Source organism: Hyperolius riggenbachi, chromosome 9, assembly GCF_040937935.1.
Source record: "Hyperolius riggenbachi isolate aHypRig1 chromosome 9, aHypRig1.pri, whole genome shotgun sequence".
Classification (NCBI taxonomy): Eukaryota; Metazoa; Chordata; class Amphibia; order Anura; family Hyperoliidae; genus Hyperolius; species Hyperolius riggenbachi.
This window is the reverse complement of record NC_090654.1, coordinates 104,725,464-104,751,226: the sequence shown is the minus strand read 5'-3', so window position 1 is coordinate 104,751,226 and position 25,763 is coordinate 104,725,464. Positions and strand designations below refer to the sequence as shown.

The following is a 25,763-nucleotide window of genomic DNA, read 5'->3' as shown; positions in this document are numbered from 1 at the left end:
AAAGTTTAAAGTCATATAAGCACATTTGTCAGTACATACATACATATGTTCACATAGATCTGTACATGAGTCCTGAAAGAGGGACAAATGAGCAAGAATAAGGGACAGGATTCCCAAAGAGGGACTGTCCCTCCAAAAGAGGGACAGCTGGGAGCTATGAAGATTATTTGCATATTCAGCAGTGATGCATCATGGGAGACATTAAATGCTCACTCCAATCTGAATAATCGCAAATACCTTCTGCTTTAACCCTTTCGCATTCCACGGTTTTTACAATTTAAAGTTCCTGGCGTTTTGATACTTTAGCTGTGTCGTTTTGATACAGCAGTAACTTTTTAATTTTCTATGCCATCTTAGTGATACATATCTTGTTTTTTTCAGTACAATCATCTAGACTTTCTTTGGGTAATATTTTTCTCCCCAAACTATTTTGTTTTATAGTCCATTTATGGGGAAAAAATAGGCGTAAATGCAAAAAACAAACATTTTTTTTCATTTGTCCCGCTCCCTAATTTTCACATCTCACGTCCCACAGTTATAAAACATTTACAAAGTATTTGGCCCTTACCAATTAAAATGATACCCCATATGCCATATTTTACTTCTAGCTGAGCATGTGGCGGACCGTTATCCCTAGTCTGCGCGTCTGTGGCGATCGAATGCGTTCGCTAGGGCGACAGTTCAGGGGGCATAGAGCTGTACAGATGCATCACTAGGCAACGGCAGAGCGTTACATCTGTAGAGCATTGGGGCCTGAAACTTTCGCCCTAGGGATTGCATCCGATCGCTACTGGCGGCAGTCGTTAAACGTTTATAAAAAGGCATAGGTATTGCAGGGGTTAATAATGGGTTGATAGGCTAAATTTGGGTTAAAAATTAATGGGGAATTAAAAAAAACAACTTTTTATTTTATTGGGCCCATGTCACCTTTTTTTTTAACTTTTACAACTTTTTTTCCCCCCAACTTTAGTGAATGATTGTTGCTGGCTACACCGCACCGGCGGCAAACAGCGCAATTTAATACAATACGTAGATTCTACGTCCTAGAACATACAGGGGGACTTATTAGGACGTAGAATCTACGTCCTGGAACTTCAAGCAGCTAGTAGGCAAATTCATGTTTTCTCTCTTAAAGGACCACTATCGCGAAAAAAGTAGGCAGTTAAAATCTGACAGAACCGACAGGTTTCGGGCCAGTCCATCTCCTTGTGGGGGATTTTCAGGGTTTTCTTTCTTTTCAACAGCATTTCCTGAACAGCAGTTGCAAAGTCTAACTGACTAAATAGTGTTCAAGTGAGTAGGGAGACTGGCTGGTATCTTAGAGCTTAATTCACTAAGGGCCCGTTTCCACTAGGAGCACTGCGATGCGGCTACATAGCCACATCGCACCGCAGGTGTCCTGCAACACATGCACAGCAATGGAAGAGTTTCCACTGCGTGCATGTTGTGAGGAGCGGTGCGGAGCAATCCGAGAATATGCAGCATGCTGCAGATTCTCACACAGCCGCATCCGCACGCAGCCGCGTCCTATCTCCTCCAATACACTTCCGCATCAGGAGATGTGGAAGTGATGCGGCCGGCGGCGCAAGTGATTCGCATCACTTTGTAGTGGAAACCGGCCCTTACCAGCGCTAAGCCGGTTAGTGAGCCTTAAGACATAGTGGGACTTATTGGTGCCTTAGCAGAGTTAAGGGGCCTTATTGGTGCCTTAGCAGAGTTAAGGGGCCTTATCAGAGTTAGTGTGCCTTATCAGAGTAGCATAGCGAGCGCTAGGAACATATGCCTGCTAATTGGCAATGACAAGAGCTCCACTCATCCTACCCTGAGCCCCTGCGGGTCCAATCACTTTAAAGGACATTATACCCGCACTTTGATTGGCCCAATAGGCTGCCTGTCACTTGACATGCACAAACAACCTCAAGAATCAGAATTCCTCACGGACTCTCACTACTCTGCATCTTTCATCACTTCACTTTGGTTCCTGCTCCTATTCACTGCAGAAGTGGTATTTCCTCTACAATACTTCTTATTGATACTTTCTGTTGCATTATATTCTTGGTGGATACTCTGTATAGGTTCGCACTGGCACTTTTTGTCAATATTGGCCATCTTTTTGCACTAGCACTTTCATTGGTATGATTCACTCTAAATACTTTTTCACATTTTTGGCATTTTTATGGTGTTATCTCCCTTATGGTGGCCATGCATGGTACAATTTTTTCATCCAATCTTACAATTTCTACGTAATATAAGGGAACTGCCTAAATTATCCTTTCAATAAATTTACTTAATTTACCCTTATACTACATAGAAATGGTAAGATTGGATGAAAAAATTGTACCATGTATGGCCACCATAACAATATTGCACAGATCTATGCATATTTTTTCTGCATTTTTATTGTATGCTTCACTGAAAATATTTTTATATTTTTTTCTGTTTTTGCAATCTGTTCTTGAGAGATCGCACATTTTATAGTTATATATATATATACTGTTTATGCCATTAGTATTACTAGACATTTGGCATAGTTTATTATTATGTTGTATATTAATCTGCATAATAGGAACTATATATTTATTATCAGTCTGTATACAGACTTATGGATGTCATGCGACCATGCCTTATTTAACATTGTTTTTAATCATGCACATTTGATACAATAAAGAGTTTCTGAACAGTGAAGCTGTGATTCATTTTGATTTCAGAGAGGGAATTTTGATTCTTGAGGTTGTTTGTGCATGTCAAGTGACAGGCAGCCTATTGGCCAAATCAAAGTGTGGGGATAATGTCTTTTAACCTCTCTGGTGGTAAGCCCGAGCTGAGCTCGGGCTATGCCGCGCAGTAGGATTTCTCCGGCTCTATTGGGGCGATTCGCCCCATTCAAAGTGCTGTGCGCGCAGCCAGCACTTTGCTAGCCGCGCGCACAGCTTGATCGCCGCCTCTCTGCGGCGATCGCCCGCACGCAGCGGCGAAAGAGGGCCCCCCCCGCCAGAGCCCTGCGCTGCCCGGACCAATGAGTTCCGGGCCACGCTATGGGCTGGATCGGGTGCGCCTGACATCAGGACGTCGGCTGACGTCCATGACGTCATTCCGATCGTCGCCATGGCGACAGGAGAAGCCAAACAGGGGAACGCGTTATATACGCGCTCCCCTGCTTGCTATTAGTGCCGGCGACGATCGCACTAGAGGGACACATGCGCCCTCTAGTGGTGTTTCATGTAGCTACCACTCTGGTAGCTTAACATGAAACAAAAAAAAAAAAAATTTAAAAAAAAATGATTTTTTCCTATTTGAAAAAAAAAATTAACCGCCAGGGAGGTTAAAGTGATTGAACCCGCAGGGGCTCAGGGTGGGACGAGTGGAGCTCTGGTCATTGCCAATTAGCATGCATAAGTTTGTAGCGCTCGCTTTGCTACTCTGATAAGACCCCTTAACTCTGATAAGGCACAGTATGGCTCACTAACCCAGTATTAAAGGGAACCTGAAGTGAGGAAAATTATTTAAAATAAACACATGATGTAGCTGCAAATGAATATTACATACTAACATCACTGTAAGTTCCTCTCAGGAGCTCACCATTTTCTTCTTACAGTGATCCCTTCCATTTCTGAGAACATTTTGTCAGAACTGAAATATACCAGTTGCTGTCAGTTATATATCAGCAGCTGTCAGTTACAACTGAATGTGCAAGGTAATGTCCATGTTTCCCTATGGCTCAAATGGGCGATATTACAGTTTCACAGTGTGTTGACCTGGAAACTGTTATAGGGTAGTGGCTATTTTCAAAATGGAGGACAAAGAATTCCATTGATCACAGTGAACAAATGGGATGCAGGAGAGGAGAAAGAGATTGATGAGTAGACTACACTGGAGGTAAGTATGACCTGGGTATGGTTATTTTGACTTTTTGTTTTCAGTTCTGGTTCTCTTTAAATGGAACCTGTACTGAGTAAAATTATTTAAAATAAACACATGAGGTAACTTCAAATGAACATTACAAAGTTACCTTGCCATCAGTTCCTCTCAGAAGCTCGCCATTTTCTTCTGACAATGATCCCTTCCAGTTCTGACAACTTTTTGTCAGAATTGAAATATATCAGTTGCTGTCAGTTATTTATAAATTGGTGTCAGTTATAGCTGAGAGGACAACTGCTGTGCCAAGTAATGTCTTTGTTTCCCTATGGCTCAAGTGGGCGATGTTACAGTTTAACAGGATGCTGACCAGGAAGCTGTTATGGGGTAATGGCCATTTACAAAATGAAGGACGGAGAATTCCCTTAATCACAGTGAACAAACAGGACGCGGGAAAGGAGAAAGAGATTGAGGAGTAGACTACAAGGGAGGTAAGTATGACTTGTTTATGTTTATTTTGACTTTTAATTTTCAGTTCAGGTTTTCTTTAAAGAGTAACTGTCAGGCTGCAAAAGCTAATTTAAACCTCTATTCTCCTCTCCTGTGTTAAACAGTTTAGAAGGAAGCCAAAAAGGCAATACTGAAGATAAAAATCTCTCTTTCATTTGATTATTATTATTATTTATTGTATTTATAAAGCGCCAACATATTACGCAGCGCTGGACAATAAATATATACAATGATACAAGGATGACATACATAGGGTTATACACATAGAACAAAGTTATACATACAAATTGTACAAAATACATGATCATGCAATATGGGCTGGTTAGGTAGGCCCAGTAATACAAGTACAGGCTGTCATAGGACAGGAGCACATGATCCTGTAGATTACACCAGGGAGTGGAGGACCCTGCCAGAGGCTTACAATCTAAAGGGAGGGGTGGAAACACTAGGGGGGGGGATGTTAAATATTCCTTAGAGAGTTACTGTGTGGTAGGAGGTGGGTAGGCCATCATAAAGAGGTGGGTTTTGAGGGCTTGCTTGAATGTGTTGAAAGAGGGAGCAAGTCTGATGGGTGGTGGAAGGGCATTCCAGAGGGTGGGGGCAGCTCTTGAGAAATCCTGCAGGCGGGCATGGGAGTGTGAAATGCGCGGGGTGGTGAGGCGAAGGTCGTTGGAGGAACGGAGGGGGCGACCTGGTGTATACTTGTGAACAAGATGCGAGATGTAGGTAGGGCATGTTTTGTGCACAGATTTATACGCCAGGCATAGAATCTTGAAACTTATCCTGAGACGGATAGGGAGCCAGTGCAGGGATTCACAAAGGGGAGATGTGGATGCAGAGCGGTGCGAAGAATGGATGAGTCTTGCAGCTGCGTTCATCACTGATTGAAGGGGGGCAGTGCGATTCAGGGGGAGGCCAGAAAGGAGTGAGTTACAGTAATCAAGGCGGGAGATGATGAGGGCATGGATGAGCAGTTTGGTCGTGTCCGGGGTTAAGAATGGGCGGATCTTGGAGATATTACGGAGGTGGAAATTGCAGGCTCTTGTGATGTTTTGGATGTGTGGGATGAAGGAGAGGTCAGAGTCCAAGGTGACACCCAGGCAGCGGGCCTGGGAGGTAGGGAGAATGGTTGTGTTGTCGATTGTGAGGTGGAAACCTGGGATGGGTGCAGCAGCATGGGGTGGAAGGATCAGGAGCTCAGTTTTGTCTAGGTTAAGCTTTAGGAACCTAGCTGACATCCAGGAGGAAATTGCTGAGAGACACGAGGAGACCTTGTTTATGGTGGTGGCTGAGAGATCGGGGGTATGGAGGTAAATCTGAGTGTCATCTGCATAAAGGTGGTAATTGAAGCCCAGGGAGGAGATAAGCTTGCCAATTGAGTAAGTGTATATGGAGAAAAGAAGGGGGCCTAGAACAGAGCCCTGGGGGACCCCAACTGAAAGGGGGGCAGGAGTTGAGGAGGAGCCATTGAAGGAAGTGGTGAAGGAGCGATTGGATAGGTAGGAGGAGATCCAGGCCAAGGCAAGCCCATGGATGCCCATGGACTGTAGTGATTGGAGGAGGAGGGAGTGGTCAACAGTGTCAAATGCTGCAGAGAGGTCAAGGAGGAGCAGGATGGAATAACTGCCTTTGGCCTTGGCAAGGGTAAGGTCGTTGACCACCTTGGCGAGGGCTGTTTCAGTTGAGTGCGCAGGTCAGAATCCAGACTGTAGGGGGTCAAGTAGGGCATTGGTGTTGATGTATTGGGTAATGCGCTGGTGGACTAGGCGTTCGAGGAGTTTAGAAGCATAGGGAAGGAGGGAGATTGGGCGGTAGTTTGAGGGTAGGGATGGGTCGAGTGAGGGTTTTTTCAGCAGGGGAAGCACAGTGGCCTGTTTGAATGCTTTGGGGAAGATGCCTGTGGAAAGGGAGAGATTGAACAAGGAGGTGAGGACTGGGGCCAGGTCAGAGAAGTGGGGACGAAGAGTATTCGCGGGTACCGGATCACAGGGAGAGGATGTGGAGGGGGGAAGCCACTAGCAGCAGGCTGACTTCATCAATGGTGGCAGGAGCAAAAGAGGCGAGGGGTGGATGAGACAAGGGAGCCGCTGGGAGGGAAGGCAAGGGGACAACCTGAGACGCATTGGTAAGGGAGGGATGGAGGAGGGAAATTTCATTGCGTATTGTTGCAATTTTAGTGGTGAAGTGGTTGGCAAGGTCATTGGCTGAGAGGGAGGAGCTGGGAGGGGGAGGAGTGGGGTTGAGGAGGGAATTGAAGGTAGCAAAAAGCTGTCGAGGGTTGGAAGCTTGGGTTACAATCAGTGCTGCAAAGTACCTTTGTTTAGCCTCGGAGAGGGCAGTGTGGAAGAGTAACAGTTTGGCCTTGTAATCTAGGAAGTCAGCATTGAGATGTGATTTCCTCCATTTCCGTTCGGCTGCTCGAGTTTCTTTCCTGAGGTTACGTGTGTGGGTGTTGTGCCAGGGTTGGGGGTTGGGGGGCTTGATAGGGCGGAAGATTTGATGTGTGCTTATCAGCAAAGCTGTTAGACCCAAGCTCTTAAAGGACTTACGAGCCCAAACAGCTAAAAAAAGATAAGTACCTTATTCAGTTTTAAATGCACGGAGGACGCCGTCCGCGCCCTCCGTGCAGTTCCGCCGGGTCCCCGCAGTCTGATCGCCCCCCGTGCCGCTCCCGACCCCACGGACGGGGTCGGGCTCCCTTCCTCTCCTAAGATGGCCGCCGGAGCCGGCCGCGGGTGCGCAGTCCGCATACGCGTTAGTGCGGCTGCGCAGCTCTAGGGCCCTCCCCCCCGATCCACGCACAGTAGCGCCGCCCCCCCCCCCACCGCGCCCCCCCTCCCTGTCCCAGGTTGGACCCACAAAAATCTGGTCACTCTAGTTACAGGGTCAAGTTACAATAGCATGTAACTCAGTCCAGCGCACAGCACTGATAAATCTCGGGGCAGAGTACACTGCAGGAGTCCGCTATTGTTCCTAGCCACATGGCTAATTAATATTCACTGCACAGTACTGTTATTCAGTACAAGCTTTTGTGTGAGTGAATCATCAGGAAGCAGGCAGGACATGACGACACATTTGGCTTCATAGGAGACAGACAAACATGGAACCTGCCATGAGCTGTCAGGAGCATCATTCTCTGCAAATACTATATAAAAATTCTGTGAAATCCAAACGTGGACAGTGAAATGCATATGTAATGTAAGTACAGCCAATATTTAGCCACTGATATGTGTGTTTATTTTCTCTGAGACCCTATACCTAACAGCTCCTCTTTTAGGGCTGGTTCAGACGGACGTTTGCAGAGCGTTTACTGCCAGCGTTCGGGGCTTGGCGTTAAACGCTCCCATTCAAGTGAATGGGAGCGTTTGTACCAAGCTTTTACGTGCGTTTGCACAAACGCGGCGTTCGGGTCCCGATTTTCACTGGCGTTCAAGGAGGCCCTGGAAGCTACATGTTGCTTCCAGGGGCGGTTAACCGCGACGGGTAATGTCCCCCTAGGGGAAGAAAAAACGCGACCGCATCCGAACGCAATGCGAACGCTGCTGAAAGCCTGAACGCATCACGAACGCAACGCCAACGAACGCGACGCTTCCAAACGTCCGTCTGAACCAGCCCTAAGGCTCACTAACCGGCTTAGCGCCGGTTAGTGAATCAAGGCCTTACTATTTTGGCAGTTAAACTGCTGTTCAGGAAATGCTGTTGAAAACAAAGAAAGCCCTGAGAATCCCCTATGAGGAGATGGACTGGCCAAAACCTGTCGGTACTGTCAGATTTTAACCGCCTACTTTTTTTGCGATAATGGCCCTTTAGGGCCCATTCACACTAGAAGCGCTTTTCTGAGCGTTTTGCGATTGATTAGCGGTTTTTAAAATCGCTCCCATTTACTTTCCTTAAAATTGCAGTACAAAAATCTCTGCAATTTCGCGATCGCGTAATCGAAAATCACCGCGATTTTTCCCCGCGGTTTTAATGAAAGTGTATGGAAGCGATTTGAAAAACGCTAATTAATCTTAAAACGGTCAGAGAAGCGCTTCTAGTGTGAATGAGCCCTTACAGAGGGATGGTCAGGAGCTATAATATACAGTTTTCCAAAAGTAAACCTTAAATGGGAAATGTAATGAAAATAATTGCTTATTATTCATTTATAGATTATTTAGTGTTTGCTCATTGAAACATGTTTCCTTTGCCTGATTTATATTCTTAAAGAGAACCAGAGGCCACAGGAAAAAGATTCTATACATACCTGGGGCTTCCTCCAGCCCCATACGCACGGATCGCTCCCACGCCGCCGTCCTTTGCTGCCTGGATCCGCCGGTACCGGGCCAATTGTCCGCATCACACGGGGCTCCCTCCATATACGTACGCGTGAGGCTGCTTACTGCGCAGCCGCATGCATACGGGTATGGAGGGAGCCCCTGTGATGTGGACAATTGGCCGCATCCGCCGGAAGTGACGGGACCCCGTACCGCCGACCCAGGAAGCGGAGGATGGCGGCGTGGGAGCGATCCAGGCTTATGGGGCTGGAAGAAGCCCCAGGTATGTATAAATCCTTTTTCTTTTTTTTTTTTGTTTCGTTCCTCTCTGGTTCCCTTTAAATGTATAACTGGTGGTGACATTACTGGTGGTGACTTCTATCAGATGATCTGCATGGAATGTTCGTTACTGAAAGTTCTATGCACACTGGAAGATAATATTGCTTGCTTGACAGTTGGGAAAAAAGCAGTTATTTTAGCTTTCATAAACAGCCCGATAGCCACACGTTTTGTAGCGTCTCCATAGAGCTAGCCAATAGCGTGCTAATATGAGACGTGCCTTTGTAGCTAGGGGCGTGCCTTTGTAACTAGGGGAGTGCCTTTGTGGCAGCGGGAATGTCTGTACCGTAATAAGCGACCCGATTGGCGGACTGTAGAGGCCAATGCGTCTTGCAAGGTCTTCAGAAAAATGGCCACTGCTGGAAAATGCAAATAGAAATAAAGGGGAAAATACAATACCCTATTTAGCCAGCCGAAAACGGAATAATATTGTCCCCGCCTGGCGTCTGTGTTGGTACACTTCTATTTTGCTCGCGTAAAGTCTCAGGCTGAAGAAGCGGAAGTGATGGTATCGAGTCCATCTTCTTCCCCGTACTGCTTCCGGTGCACCGTGTTCTCTCGTTGCGCGGCGGCAGTGAGCGCTGCCTCACCGGCCTGTGCTTCTGGGGTGGCCGCCGTACTCGGGCCCGTCCTCCTGGTCTCGGTGTAAAATTAAGAAAAGAAAAAGCTAAAAAAAAGTCTAATAATAGAAACAAAGCGAGCTAGTGTGTGTAGTGCAGGCATGGCCTTTGAGAGCCTGTTCTCCAGACCCCCCAACTCTGCCCTACTAGACACCCACATGACAGAGTGTCAGCATGCAGGGGACGAAAGGTCGAGTAATGTTACCTTCTCATTCTTATTATTCTCATTTCTTTATGATGGATGCTCATTCTGTGCTCATAACAATGTCGGGGTGGGGGATAAGGGGGGACAGCTCATCAAGTGCTATTGTGATCCCAATGTCTTCTCATTTGTCTTATATCACCATTATTCACAATGGCACCAGCTCCATGTTTGTGATATAGGTATACAGTATGCAAACGTGCTGTACCCATTTTTTTTGGTCATATTTACAGTTTGGGCCTGTTCTCTGCCTATTTGTATATTGTAGAAAAGGAATCATTTTTATTGCTATCATGTTGCTGAGTAATACACTTTGCATGAATATAGTCTTTAAATGTCAGCATGAACCATATAAAGCACAGTGCAAAAATAGTGCCACTGTAATGCCATCAATCATCTATCAGCTGTCTCGGTACATAGCAAAGTATCAACTGACTGATATGTGTGGCACATAAACATTGTCAACCATGACATATGTCTGTATTTGAGTCTGATCTCTCAGGCTCCAGTATAATGTCTGACTAGCTGTTCTAATTTTTTTTTCTTATAAAGGAAGGTGTTAAACTTGTTAAAGAATTACCGTATTATGCCACAGTGATCAGATTGTATTTCAGGAGCTGATTTACTGTTGACCTGTGAAAATTTCATAATTCAGACAGATTTGTAAAAAGTTTTATTTTTTAAGTGCCTCGGAAATCGATTGCCTGTGCTAAGTAAAAATAGGCAATAGTGCAGACAACTGCCCTTAGTGAATAGGCCCCAAGGTCTCTTGCATGTAAGAGACGCACTTGTTAGAAGAAACCTAGTGGACTGTCGACAAGTACATTGCATGGTCAGTGTGATTGTTGTATTTTCAGTTACACATTTTCCGTTTACCATTCCATCCCAATGTATTCAAATTCCTAAAAAGGGAGCAGCTTAAGTGGGGTTGTCTATGAGCAATTTCTATGTACAATGCTGTAATATAGCAAATGTTGCATGAAAATGTATTTGTACAGTGTCAGCATAAAAACAAAAAACAACAGAGAATGGAATTAAGTGTGCATCTAGACCGTTGGCCTTGTCCATCTGACTGTCATAAATGTATTTTTACATTAGGGGAAACGTATTCCATTCTCCACTAGATATTTTGGCATTGGAATGCTGATATGTAGGTTTAGGAAGAATTCTTGAAAAGAGTACTGTTGGCATTAGATTGCTGAAAAGTATTGTACCTTTGTTAGCAATGTAGAGGACATAATGTGGTAGATGTGCAAAACTGGTAAAACAGGTTGTATAATAAGATGGAGATTTGCATATAGATTGAGGTTTACCTACAAGGTAGGCAGTACTAGAAAGACAAATGCCAAATCTGTATTATTTAGCCAGCAATTATTTTGCTGATAAGAATGAGATATAGTAGTTATTACAAACACATGGCATATAGTACAATTCCAGTGTAGCAAACAGTCTTAATTTTTCTTTCTTGCATGTTTTAAAATATTGCCATTAGTAAAATACTTCTGCTTTTTTTTTTTGTTTAGAGACAGTGTTAACCATATAGCAGCCAATTTATTTAGAGGCTTGCAAGTGCTCCAGCCCAATTTATTTTGGCACATTTTTTATTCCTTTCCTCAGTACATTTCCTTGCTTCTAATTAGCACTGCTGTAATGTGTATTTATGGCCACTTGTCACTAGGGGGCAGTGTGAGACAATAACAGAGGATTTCTGCTTTCAGTTTCTATATTTTCTGCTAGGGAGAGAGACCAAAGCATTCCAAGAATTTACAGCACAAAGAGTTCTGCCGACAGGTCAGAAGCAGTGCACTTATCTCAAGCACGATAACTCCATTGAAGCTGCTACTGGGTTAAAATGGTGCATTAGTTTTTGTTTTATTTATGTCATAAATTTATATTTTCGGCTACGTTTACAGTGACTCGTTGTGCTGCATTATGGCAGTTAATATAATGGCATTGCTATTGCGACGCAGTTATTTTGCAATGGTAAATTCTCATTGACGCATTAGCAGTGTGGTCTGATGGAATCAGTTGGAATAACGCAATGCATGCTTTGCATTAATGCATATGCTGCGCATTAACAGTTGCAATGAAGCATACTTTTTATGTACAGTATGCCTCACTGTATGTATCGTATTGCACACGTATCTTACGATTTAACTTTTCCCATCCATTGAGTTGCAATCCTGTTGTTACAGGGTACGCACCGTAAGCACATGTGGGAATCTAGCCATACGCTTCAAGGGGAAATTCCCAAATTACCATTAACAGATTGGTGCATCACAAGCCTTTTTCCACTTTAGTTTGCAGCCAGCTAGGAACTTCCAGAACTAATGAGTATGTATTGTACTTCTTTTCTTTTTTTTTTTTTTTTTGCCATGGCAATAGTAGTGTGTGCAGATTGCAAGCTGTCCAAAACACCTATCTTGCTATATGGGTAATTTGCGGCACAAAACATGATCCATGCAGCACTGAGGTTAGATCAATGTGCTGTGTGTGGGGTAGCAATAGATCTCTCTCCCTCAGATCCACATCAAAGAGGGATCTATTTTTTTTTTTACCACATTGGGTGGCAATCTACAAGTGTATGGCCACCTTTAGAGAAAAACTGTAAAATCAGGCACTAGCTGCAGTTTTTAGGAGCATTGACTGCCCCATTCCTGGGATGTGCTGAGCTTGTTAGAACTCAATTAAATGCGTTTTATTAAAGTAGAGCCTGGGCCAAAACTTTATTTTTAGGTAGAGGTTAGAACCTCTGTGAGGGTTGTGAAGTCTGTAACAACCATCTGTTGGAAAGATATCCCGTCTCAGGCTGGGTTCACATTGCACTGGATGCACAACGATGCATTCACAGCCTATCCACTGCATTCTGTCTCAATGTCTGCGCCTTGTTTACACATGCACTGTTTTTTTTCTTATAGTCCACATTACCACCTATCCGGTACAGCTGCTGTCATTACATTTAATTCTACCCCTCAGGCTGTATTCACAGTGGGACAGTGCGGTTTAACGCAACATGTCTGCATTAAGAGGCAACGCACTGCAAGCAGTGAGTTACCACAACGCAACAACGGCCCATAGGATTAGCATTGCAGTGCGGTAAGCTGCGTTATAAGACTTTATAACTTGCAACTATAACGTCCCACTGTGAATGCGACCTCGGGGTCCACTGCAGGGTAGTAACGCCGGTATACAAGCTGGAGCCCCGGCAGAAGCATATGGGGCTTCCCATTCGATTGCAACAGACCAATGGGAATCCTCCCTCTACCAGGGAGGACTCCCATTGATCTACCACTCAGTAAGCCAATGAGATTCTTCCCTGTGGAGAGTGGATTCCCATTAGTCTGTTGCAATCAAATTGGTATATCGGCACTTCTCAGTTGCAGTGGATCCGAGCTGTGGTGGAGCAAAATGTGATATGACACAGGTGGGTAAATTGGCAAAACCTATGTGGCAACCAGCATAGCAGCAGAGCAGGGCTGTGGAGTCGGTACAAAAATCATCTTGACTCCTCAGTTTATGAAACCTCCGACTCCAGGTACCCAAAATGGCACTGACTCCTCGACTCCTTAGTCTAATACTTAACCAGGGCAATGGATTTTTGTACAAAAATCATCCGACTCCGACTCTTCAGTTTATGAAACCACTGAATCCGACTCGGTTGCCCAAAATTGCTCCGACTCCTCGAATCCAACTCCGACTCCACAGCCCTGCTACTGAGAAGGGACACTGTCCACTCTCATTGGCTTCCATTGATTTCGTAAGCATTTGCTTGGTCAGCAATCTGGATCTGCAAAACAAAACAAAAAACAAAATGGACTACTGCACAACCTTGCATTCCACTCATCGGAACAGACTGGTGGGAAAGGATCCCATTGCTTTGCATAGGATCCGTTTGCATGTCTGCTGAGCCACCCTTAAATTTTCACAAAACCCACTTTCCCCAGCAGAACATTATCACCAATTTCTGTTTTGGAATAATTATAATTCCAACATTTATTTAGTGCTTTTCTCCTGTCGGAACTCTGCGCTGAGTAGCAGTGTTAGGGAGTCTTGCCCAAGACCTACTAACTGAATAGGTTAACCATTACACTATCCAGACACTACCTTGGAACCTTGCTTTCTCTTCTATCTTGTTACTAATAATGGACAGGTAGTGAGGTACATTATCCTAAATGGGGACTTAAGCTGGCCATGCACTATGCCGATTCCCCGCCGATCGACAGCAGATTTGATCACTGGGATCGTATCTGCTGTCAAATCGTGAACGTTAAAGCTAAATTTCGATCTATTTCGACCCGAAATAGATCGGTCCCGTCAATCGCTCTGTGCGGGAAATTACCATTGATCGCCCGCAGGTAGGGAGCGCGTCGCTAGTGGCGTTCGAGTGCCCGACGACCGACGCAATACAGCTGCAGCTGCAATACATTACCTGCTCCGCCGCCGCGACTCCCCAGGTCTCCGCTGTCTTCTTCGCCGCGCTGGTCTCCGGGTCTTCACTTCTTCACTCCGGGTCTTCACTTCTTCCTGTCCCGGCAGGAAGTTTAACCCTCCTGGCGGTTAATTTTTTTACCCTCACAGCACCTGAAATCCTAAATTTTTTCCTAATTTACACAGAGTATGTATTTGTTATGAAAGCAGTTAGTCAGTGAATTTTATAAATCATTATTAAAAGTTAAGTTTTATTAACAGTCCCCTCATATAGAGGGTACTCTGTTGTTCATGTTCGGTTAATTTTTTTTGCCAAAATGGCAAAAATCCTTTTTTTAAATTTTTTTTTTTGTGTTTCATGTAAAGCTACCAGAGTGGTAGCTACATGAAACACCACTAGAGGGCGCATGTGTCCCTCTAGTGCGATCGTCGCCGGCATCAATAGCAAACAGGGGAACGCGTATATAACGCGTTCCCCTGTTTGGCTTCTCCTGTCGCCATGGCGACGATCGGAATGACGTCATGGACGTCAGCCGACGTCCTGACGTCAGACACCTCCGATCCAGCCCATAGCGCTGCCCGGAACTCATTGGTCCGGGCAGCGCAGGGCTCTGGCGGGGGGGGGGGCCCTCTTGCGCCGCTGCGTACGGGCGATCGCCGCAGAGCGGCGGCGATCAAGCTGTACTCGCGGCTAGCAAAGTGCTAGCTGCGCGTACAGCATTTTAAATGGAGCAAATCGCTCCACCAGGGGCTGAGATATCTTCCTGCGCGGCATAGCCCGAGCTCAGCTCGGGCTTACCGCCAGGAAGGTTAAACAGTAGAGGGCGCTCTACTGCTTAAACTTCCCCCAGACAGGAATAAGTGAAGGCTGCCGGACCTGAAGACCAGAGCGGAGAAGAAGACAGCGGGGACCAGGGGGAGTTGTGCCGGCCGGAGCAGGTAATGTATGCGGGGGGGGGGAGAGGAGCGGCGACAGCACCACCACCACAGATTGTGAACGGTTTGAGGCTGAAATCGATTCACAATCTGTTTGCAGTAGAGGCAGCCATACGATCCCTCTCTGATCAGATTCGATCAGAGAGGGATCTATCTGTTGGTCGAATCTGATGGCAAATTGACCAGTGTATGGCTACCTTCAGACGACCAAGTAACTATAGAGGTGCTTTAAAGTGAACCAGAGGTGAAAATAAACTGATGAGATAAACATTTGTATTTATCCTCCGCTTACTCCTAAAAATGCCTTTTTTTTTAGATATCCTATAGTTTTATTTTATATTTAAACAAACAAAGTGGATAGAATGTGTATTGTCTCTGCTCAGTGGCAGCCTATTAAGTATCCCTGATTGAAAATACATGATCTATTGACCGGTTTTCTATCTCTCCCTGCACTCAGAAGTTGAATTCTGCCAGGAAAACTTTTATAGCTGTAATTTGCTTATCAGTGATGCTTACAATATTCCTGACTAGGTACCCACAAGAGAGAAGCTGTCACTTGCATGCCTGAAAATTAACTTTTTCAGGCAGCAAAATAAAACAAGTAAAGCAGCCTGGTTATTAAAGGGGCACTATGGTGAAACATTGTAAAATATAAAATATGTGCAAACATATACAAATAAGAAGTAAATTTTTTCCCAGAATAAAATGAGCCATAAATGACTTTTCTCCTATGTTGCTGTCACTTACAGTAGGTAGTAGAAATGTGACAGAAGCGACAGGTTTTGGACTAGTTTATCTCTTCATAGGGGATTCTCAGGGATTGATTTATTTTCAAAAGCACTTAGTGAATGGCAGTTGCTCTGTCCAACTGCCAAAAAACTGTGTAGCGAGCAGGCAGGCTCACCAGCATCATTGTTTAAATCCTTTTTAGGGAATATCATTATAAAGAATAAAAGCCTTGCTGAGAATCCCCTATGAAGAGATGGACTAGTCCAAAACCTGTCACTTCTGTCAGATTTCTACTACTTACTGTAAGTGACAGCAACATAGGAGAAAAGTAATTTATGGAAAAAACATACTTCTTATTTGTTTATGTTTGCAAATATTTTACATTTCAAATTTTTTCGCCATAGTGCCCCTTTAATGTGTTTTTCCCTCTACATACACCTGTTTATCTCATCGTCACATGTTGCCTCGAGTACAATTTAACCACTATAGATTACTCAAAACTACTGTATTAAAAACATTTAGTGTGTTATTTTGTTTTTAGAAGATACAATATAAGAGCAATATAGACTGTCAGTAGCTCTGTTGACAAAATTAGTTAGGGTTGCTTACAATATGTGTTATCTAATGCAGGGATGCTATACTATGTACTTGAAGTGTGAAATCTTCCTCGTCTTTAAGCAGCTAAGCGTTTTGGCACATATCTGGGATTCTCCATGTATCCTTCTAGTTGTATAGAGTAAACATATGCTGTACTCTGTTGCATGTTTTATATTGTGAGTGCAAAAAGGACCAGCATAGATCAGCATTGTGGCTGTGGAAAGCGTATTACACCTATTGTGGCGAATTTAGAGGCACAGTTCAGCACTGACATATACCCTATAAATTCTAAGAGGGTTGGATGGCTTCTGTAATAGATTGCTGTATTTTTCAAGTTTTGTTCAAAATTAGCTTCAAAAGTACCTCTTCAAAAGAGATGAGTAATGTTATGTTTGAAATTTTATCTCATTCCACTTTGGACTGATATATGGGATGTTATTGGCCACTGTAATGGATGTAGGACACAGTGTAAAGCTGGCCATACACAGGTCGATTTTTTTACTTTGCTCAATTATTATAACCGATAAATGAGTTAAATGGATCAAAAATCGAGTTGTCATTTTGATGTAGAATCGATTTTATTGGTTGATATTCGATAGCATTCTTAAAATGAATTGATAAAATGAATTGATCGATGTTTGATTTATTCATTTATTTTGAATCGATTCTAAGAATCGACAGGTCAATCGATTGCCCTATAATCAATCAGTGTACGGCCAGCATAAGTGATGAGGGCTTGACATCCTTCCTTGTGGCACCTAAGAAAGTGACAGGACTGAGACACTTTGCCCGGTCACTGCATACTACCGCTATTACAGCTATACAATCTCTGCAAAAACAATGGAATCACTACTCTTGGAGGATGTCCAGTTAGTGGTTTTACTTTGTAGTTTAAAAAAACACATTACAGATGTAACACAAAACCATCTTATCTAACAGCTTAACATTCTGGCTTTGAAAAACATACTTCTAAGATGTTAAACCACATCTTTTTTTTTCTCTAGTTTCAAAATTTCTCTTATTATTAAATGAAAAAGAGCAAAAGTACACAAATCAAAGCATGATCATCAATGAAACATTACAACTAATGAAAATCAAAATTATAGTAAGTTCAAGAAAAAATGATGGTACCACCATTTCTGAAATAAATACCTACTCAAGTCTGAATAGTCTGCATTTAAAAAATAGTACAGTTAAGGTTCCCTTTAAATAAGACACAAGTGACACTCTGCCCTCCTCCTCGGCAATGCAGTCGAGGCCATGTTTCCAAAGTCAAAACTCTTCGAAAACCTCCACCTGCGTTGCTGCAGCCCACTTCCAGCTCAGCAGCCACTAATTAGGCCCCATCTGCCAAGCTGGGGGCGGGCCGCAGCAACACAAATGAAGTTGACCAGAGCCTCAACAGGAATTGGGAAAAAAAAACTGCCATGGTCACATATACGATGTGGGTGGAGCAATTACCTGTATGAATGATTTATGGAGGTTCAGATAAGTTACTAACACCCCCCCCCCCCCCATTCCTGCATTATTACACAGAACCTGGCATGACAGGCTCTGTATTTGATACTTCAAGTACTCTTTAATGAGCTGTTTGGTTGTCAGGAAGCAAAGCCTCAAAAAAAGTCCGCTGTTGGTTGAAACAACGAAAAGGATTATAAAACTCCTATAAGAAGGTGAATTAACATGGAGGTTGATTCACCCCTAGGATGACATACGGACTAAAGAAGGCAGGGTGAGCTATAAAAGAGCTGTGTTAGGGCTCTCTCACATGGGCAGCTGACAAGCGGTGAAGTCACCGCCTGTCAGCTGCTCTCCTGCACTGGCCAAGCGCTTGTTAGCACCCGGTACCGGCATTGTACAGGCGCCCCCCACGGAGTAAGCTCTGAGGGCTGCTGCAGCCGTTGGCCCAATACAAAGTAGATTGAATGTTTTATTGTCTCTGATCAATGCCAGTCAATTAAGTGTCTCAGAGTTAAACTACATTAATTATTGCCCTTTTTCTATCTCTCCCCTGCCCTTAGAAGTTGTATTCTTCAAGAAAAACTTTTATAGCTGTAATTTGCTTATCAGTGAGGTCTGCTATACTCCCGACAAGGTATCGACAAGACAGAAGCTGTCACTTACATGCCTGAAAATTAACTTTCAGGCAGCTATTCAGGTAGCTAAATAAAACAAAAGAAACAGCCTGGTTATTATGTTTTTCACTCTACATACACATGTTTAGCTCATCATGTTTCATGTTGCCTCAGGTACTCTTGAAGGTTTTGTAGTAGTAGACCAGTGGATCCTTCCCGTTATAAGTGGACAACTAATATTTTTGGATAAATAGGCCAAATTTAAAAGAACAAAACCTGGAGACTAGCAGGCACACAGCAAGGATGAAATCATCTTAGAGTATCCTCAAATTGTGATTAATGGAGTACAGACAACAGTGGAGCATACTGAACAAATCCTATACAAGCGAAAGTCTGGAACTAAAGAGTCATTTATTGCCGATAAGGTGCAGTAAATAGTGCAGTACATCAGTGCTAAAACGTGTATTCATGTCAAATGCTAGATGATATTTGACGTCCTGGATCAAGTGATGACAGTGGGCACCATGTGGTGCATGGCCTAAGTTTAAAAGAAATTGGGACAGATGTCTGGCCTTGTTCACGTAAATGTTTTACAAAGGGCTCTCGGAATTAAAGGGATCCTTCAGCTGACAAAATAGTAGGAATTAATAGACTAAGCTAGAACACTGTGCTGAACTGAGGTAACCTCACCTCCTTCTATTAGTAGCATAAAGTTTGGGGATTATTGGATAGTGTAAACAAACACCATGTGACCATTGAATGCATGCAACAAACATGAGGTATAGGCTCTCCTGTTACCTCCAGACTTCTTAAAGAGAATCTGTACTCTAAAATTCTTACAATAAAAAGCATACCATTCTATTCATAATGTTCTCCTGGGCCCCTCTGTGCTGTTTCTGCCATTCCCTGCTGCAATCCTGGCTTGTAATTGGCAGTTTTAGGCAGTGTTTACAAACAAAAGACATGGTATGTGATAGGCTGAGAGGAGCTCAGTCTGTGACTCACACAGAGCCTGCAAGGGGCCTGGTGAGGGTGTGTATAGCTTCTATCCTATCACAAGCAGAGCTGCACATTCCTGCCTAAGTGCCTAAGCCCGACAGAGCCGTCAGAGGAAAGAAGATTAGATGATATAACAGAGATAATACAGCCACTGTGCAACTAGGAAAGGCTGCAGTAAGCCAGAGCACATTAAAACAGGCATAGGAACTTACAGGATAGAAGAAATAAGGCTGAACATTTTGTTAGTCTCTTTAATGTCTCCAGCCTCCCTTGGTCTTTACCGGTGCAGCTGCAGTTCACTCCGTGTGCCCTTATGGATTATGCTCCTGAACGGCTGTGCACAGCAGCTGTAGTTATGAGCATTTTTTTTTTTGAAAATTGTATTTACTGATTTCAAAAGAAAATTGCACACAAACAGGAGGAGGGCTACCATACACAGGCGAGGCCAAACTCAAACACATAAAACAACACACAAACAAACATTCCACCAGTGGGCCCGACCTCTCCCACCAACCTGCAATCACCCGCCCACTCATCCCAACCCAGTCTCCCAACCTGAGTCTCCAAAACGACGGTCGTCATTTCAAAGATCAGGGTAGGGGGACCAATGGAGCAGACTAGGTTGACCTATAACTGTATAGTGCTTTTTTTAAAGCTCAGTTAGTTTGTCCGTTAAGCAAGGTTTCCAGATATTCGTGAATTCTGAGGGCAACGTCTAGCATTATAGGCTGCCTTGTAGAGGTGCAGAGAATTGTTAGTTATTTGTTTACATTGTTGCAAAGAAGGGGATGATTGGTACTTCCAGAGGAGAACAATTAGGTTCCAGTAATAAAAGAGTAATCCTAGTAACGACTTAGTTATGAGCATCTTGGGCATGCAGTTCCACTGCCATTTTTATAAGTTTAAAGTGTACCGGAGAGGACATGTGACATGGTGAAATAGACGTGTATATACAATGGCAACCATACAGACGCTTATGTTGTGTTCCTTTTCCCTGCCTAAAAGAGTCTATAATTAGCTATGGTACTGACAGTTCTTCTCCAGTCAGGACCCAGTCGACTCACTCATAACAAATTACAGCTATAATGCTGGGAATACACTATGCATTTTTTCAGCAGATAGATGGTTCGATAGATAATGTGCGACATGTCTGATCTTACTTTCGATCGTTTTACCGCTCAATTTCTCATAGAAGTGAATGGAAATTGATAAGAAAAGATAAGAAAATCGTGCGGAAAAACAAATCGAAAGTTGATTGAATGGTAAATCGACCAAAAAAAGGCATCGTGTATTCCCAGCATAAAATACTTTCCTAAGCAGATACCTGGGCTGTTTACTGTGAGAGGAAGAGATAAAAATGTCAGTAGTTCATGTATTTTCACTCTAGGACTCTTGAGACACGGCAATTCTGCAGAGGCTATGAAACATTAAGGCTGGTTTCACAGTGGGACGTTAAAGTCCCACGTTACAGCAGCCAGTAACGCAGCCTAATGCTTCGTACACACTTGCGATAACTATCGTTTGCAAAGAACGATAGTTACCAGACGAACGATATTGGAAAGATTGGTATGCAACGATGGGATGCAGCGATCACCATACACATTTTAACGATAGTTCTCGCAGAAAAGAACGATCAGAAGGAAATGTTGCGTACATATTTATATAAAATAATAAAAAAAAAACACTGACATGGAGTTACAATAGATACAAATATATGATTGTTAACTTGAAAACAAAGTTTAATTGAAATGATCAATGTAACAATCTTTACGGCCGCGCTACAAAGGAAGTACTGAAGCTGGGCAGAATTCAACGCAAACGCATTGGCCCTTGTAACGATTGTTCTCGGCCGATGTCTGTACACACTATAGTTTTGTAACGATTGTCGGTAGATATGATCCGTCAGGTTGGATATTTCCATCTTCCCGATGTCGTTCTTTTGTCGTTCGTGTTAATGATAGTTGGGTAAAGTTCTTTCCCCGATTGTCGGCGGAGCGATCGTTAATGAGCTGTTTCAAACGACCATAGTCGCCAGTGTGTACGCAGCATTACTCACAGCACTGTAAAATCAATTGTGCTGTTCACAGTGCCCACGTTGCGTTACATAGTAACGCAGCACGTTTAAACAAAGTGCTGTATGCTGTACGTTATACTGGGCTTAGCAGCGTTAGACTGCTTGCACATGCTCAGTAATTTTGGAGGAGCTGCGGCCAGCCACATGGCTAATTAATATTCACTGCACTGCAGAGACTCGTGGTAGGACTGTAGTGTTGTCCAGATCATGAACGAATCGTTCGTTTGATCCGGATCTTTTTTGTGAGTCGAATCATCACAATGAAACATTCGGTTCACAGTGGATGTCTGTCTGGAAGAAACAAGAACATACAGAATGTACAGTGCAGGGAAAGTCCTGTCCTGCTAGTCATTTCACCCAGTCTGCTTCCCTAGTAAAATGATTCAAATGATTTGGTTCAAAGATCTGGATCTTTTCAAGGATCTGATTCAAATGATTTGATTTCTTAAAAAGATCCGGGCTTCCTATCACTAACCTGGAGCAGCTGCTTTGAGAGCTGCATAACGCAGCTCAATCTGACGTCCAACTTCAACACCACCATACGTTGCGTTAGATGCACGTTATGCGACCATAATGTCCTCTAAAACGCAACGTCTTGGTGTGTAAGTAGCCTAAATCTGCTTTGTAAATGTTTATACATAAAATAATATCTTGAAATATCTAAAAGAGTAATTTTTAGGAGTAAAAGGACAGATCCAGTTGTTTAACTCATTTGTTTATTTTCATTTCTGGTTCACTTTAAAAATCATTTTCTTTGAATTTCTTAAAATTGATTTTTTCAAAAACTACACGGTCTTTGGCTTGTTCCCACTTGTTCCTGGTTTGCACAAATGTGTTTTCACAATTTACGGATTTTTTTTTTTTACAATGGCCTCATTTGTAATTTATAAAAAAAAGAAAACTTTTAGGAATGGATTATGCAAAATCAATTCATTTCAAAATTGTAAAATTTTACATGAAATTTGCATTAGTGAAATTAGCACATTATTATCTTCACTAACACAGAAGGAGGCACAAATGGGCACAGTAGAGGTAGAGGTAAAGGTGATACAGAGGGGAACAGGGTAACAGAGGTGGCACAGGGGATGACGCTGGAGGCACGAGGCCATAGAGGAGCTACAGGGGACAGAGATGGCTCAGTGTTTCGAGTTATGGCCAGAATCAGGTTAAGAACAAACCTACAGCAGTGTTCTCCCCAGGCTCATTTAGCTGGGTGCTCCACCCGGCTAGTTTTGGTGAGCACCCGGCTGTAATTAGATTACCTCCTCCTATACTGTAAGCAGAGTTGTGCACAGGTCCTGCATTTTCTCATATTGCCCCACCCGGATACTTTTTCATCTCACCCGGCAACTATTTCATGCCTCCCGGCTGGAGAAAAATTCTGGGGAGAACACTACTACAGTCTCTATCTCAATTATTAACTGGAGACTACCTATTTTAATTTTTTTATATTTTTTGCTGCTGTTTTTAGAATCTGAGGGCAATGGGAAAGTATGGCTACTGCAAATGCTACCTTGCTTTTATATTATTTTTCTAGGACAGAGCTTAAAGTAAATTTAAGGTCACTAGGACTCTGAACTGCTAGCTAACACTCGATGCAGTAAAATACTATGCAGTTTTTCACCACTTTGTTGCTCACTCAGAAGGGTTTACTCCCACTCCAAATGCCTATTTCATGTGATGAATTATCTGACAATGGCCTCAATTCACTAAGATCATGCTGGAGATATTAAGGCAAGAGAAAACTTACCTCCACACAGTAAGAGAGTTATCTTATCTCTTCATTCCTTATGTTACCTCCTCTGTAGTTAAGTTACCTCCTCTGTAGTTATTTTCACACGCAGTTAATGAACAGCCTGTCTTTAACTCTGGAGTTATTTTAAGGATTAAAGAGTTAACTTAAAGACAGAAGAGTTAACTTTAGGTTTGTCTGAGGTAAAATGTTTCCTGTATACTACATGCCTTATCACCATGGTAACAACTCTAGAAGAGTTATTAAAGACAGGAGATAAGCGTAGTGAATTGAGGCCATTGACTGGCAGATTTGTTCACAGTGATTGAATCTGCTGGAAATAAAGCATCTATTTGTTCCAAACTTTAGATGCAGCCAGGACAAACAGAATGTGTCTTCAAATCTGATTTATCCTGTGCTAAGTCTCCAAGAGTTACAAACACAAACAAACAGGCAGTATTGCAGCTTGTTCCATAGCCAGTAATCTCACTATTAGTGAATTAGCATTACACCCTATTCCACATCAAGTCATTATAGCAACAGGCTGGTGTGTCAGCTGCTGTTTCAGACACTAATGTGTTTCCATTGTCAAGCCAGGAAGTGCACCATTCATTCATGATATATGTACTGTCTGGCATCTGCATAGCACAGAGCTAGAGCATAGCAAGCTGCTGCATATGTAACAGTTGCTTTACTCTGTTTCAAGAAATTTCTGACCCATGCACCCAGGATTTTCTCTCTGTTAGGCCTGGAACCCACTAGAGCTCTTTTTTGAGCGTCTAGAGATTTCTCTCAATCGCTAGCGATTTCCTTAAACGCTCTGCCAATGTAAATGGATGGGACAGATTCCAGCAGAGCGATTGCAATTTATCAAATCGCAAGACATGCATCATTTTTGGAGCGTTTGCGCTCCTATGTAAAGTATTGAAGCGCTGCTAAATCACTTATAAATTGCTACACATAGCGATTTGTGTGTGATTTTGAATTACTGCAAACTTTAAATTATTTTATATTTTTTTTTTACAGAATTAAATTCCCAAATCGCTATCTCAATCGCTGGCAAAAAGCTTACATTTTTTAAAATCGCTCCCAAAATCCCTGGAAACCGCTTGGGAAATTGCTTATTAAAAACGCTAACAATAGAGATAGCGATTTGCGATTTGTAGTGGGTTCTAGGCCTGACAGATGAGCAACAAAAACTGGTGCTGAATGGAACAAATAGTCTGTGGCAAGTATTATTTTTTGTAGCATGTACTTTGGGTTTGAATCAGTTAGGTATACACCCGCGGCTCTGGATGTAAGCCTGACTTCAGGAGCATAAACAGAGAATTTGCATAATCAGTAGCAGTGCATTGTGGGTAACCACAGATGTTCACTTAAAGCTGAATTATCGCAGATTCCTTCTGTTTTAAGAAGGCAAACCACACTTATGGTGCCCATACATGGTACAATTTTTTTGTTTAAATTTCCCATTAGATCAAATAGAAAGATTTTTCCAACGTGTTCCTTTGGAATTTTATTGACAATACGGATAATCGTTCATTTTTCTTGATCGAAAAAAGATTATTTTTTTACTTTTATTCAATTTGATTGCTTTGGTCAAATTAACGGGAAAATCGATCGTTTTTACTGTACCGTGTATGGGCACCATACGTGAGAGAGAAACACCATACAATATTATAAGTAAGCTCTGGCCACACAAATAGCTGTGGTAAAGTGCAATGGAACACATTTAGCGGTCAAACATCTTCTGTAGAAACATCTCTGAACAGATCCAAAATTTCTCCTTCAGTATTTTAACATGACAGAATTGTTCATCATTTTAAAGCTGGGTAAATACAGATCTTGAGAATGTGCCATTCTGAATAGTGTAATAAAAAAACAACAACTAAGGTACTGATAAATGTAAAATAAAATACTAAAGTTGGCCATTAACAATACGATTCTTTGGACGATCGATTCTCCAATTTGATCCTCATATCGATCCCATCAATCCTTTTTTCAGATAGATTCCATTAATCTGATCAAATTGGATAGCAGCTATCATTCCATTAGTGGGCCCGATCGATTGTTTCAGATCGATCGTTCAAAGAATCTCATCATTAATGGCCACCTTTAGTAAGTCTAACTGAAGTTGACAATACATTGTTGTTGTGTTTTTTTTTTTTTTTTGTGTAATTCAATTATCAATGTTGCCTAATTAAACTGAAATAGATGGTACATTCCTTCATTTTCCATAAAATTTCATCAATGGAATACAATAAAATCTGTGTGCGTTTTGGTTCACACTGCAATTTTGCAATGCGATTCAGCTAAAAAAATGTTGCATGAAGAGCGTTTGCGATTGTATACAAATGGCAAGGCTGCAGTGTTAGCACTTACATTGAAATACATTGTCACAGCACTATGCTGAT

General features: G+C 42.8%; 1 protein-coding gene across 1 annotated transcript in view; it reads left to right on the top strand.

Annotated features, from left to right (window-relative positions):
- The first annotated feature begins 9,499 nt into the window (after positions 1–9,499).
- Positions 9,500–25,763, top strand: part of ZC3H6 (zinc finger CCCH-type containing 6) — a 57,388-nt gene continuing 41,124 nt past the window's right edge. The window contains exon 1 of the mRNA XM_068253278.1: positions 9,500–9,767. Coding sequence (XP_068109379.1) covers positions 9,679–9,767 — 89 coding nt within the window. The 5' untranslated portion in view covers positions 9,500–9,678. The remainder of the gene's footprint in view (positions 9,768–25,763) is intronic.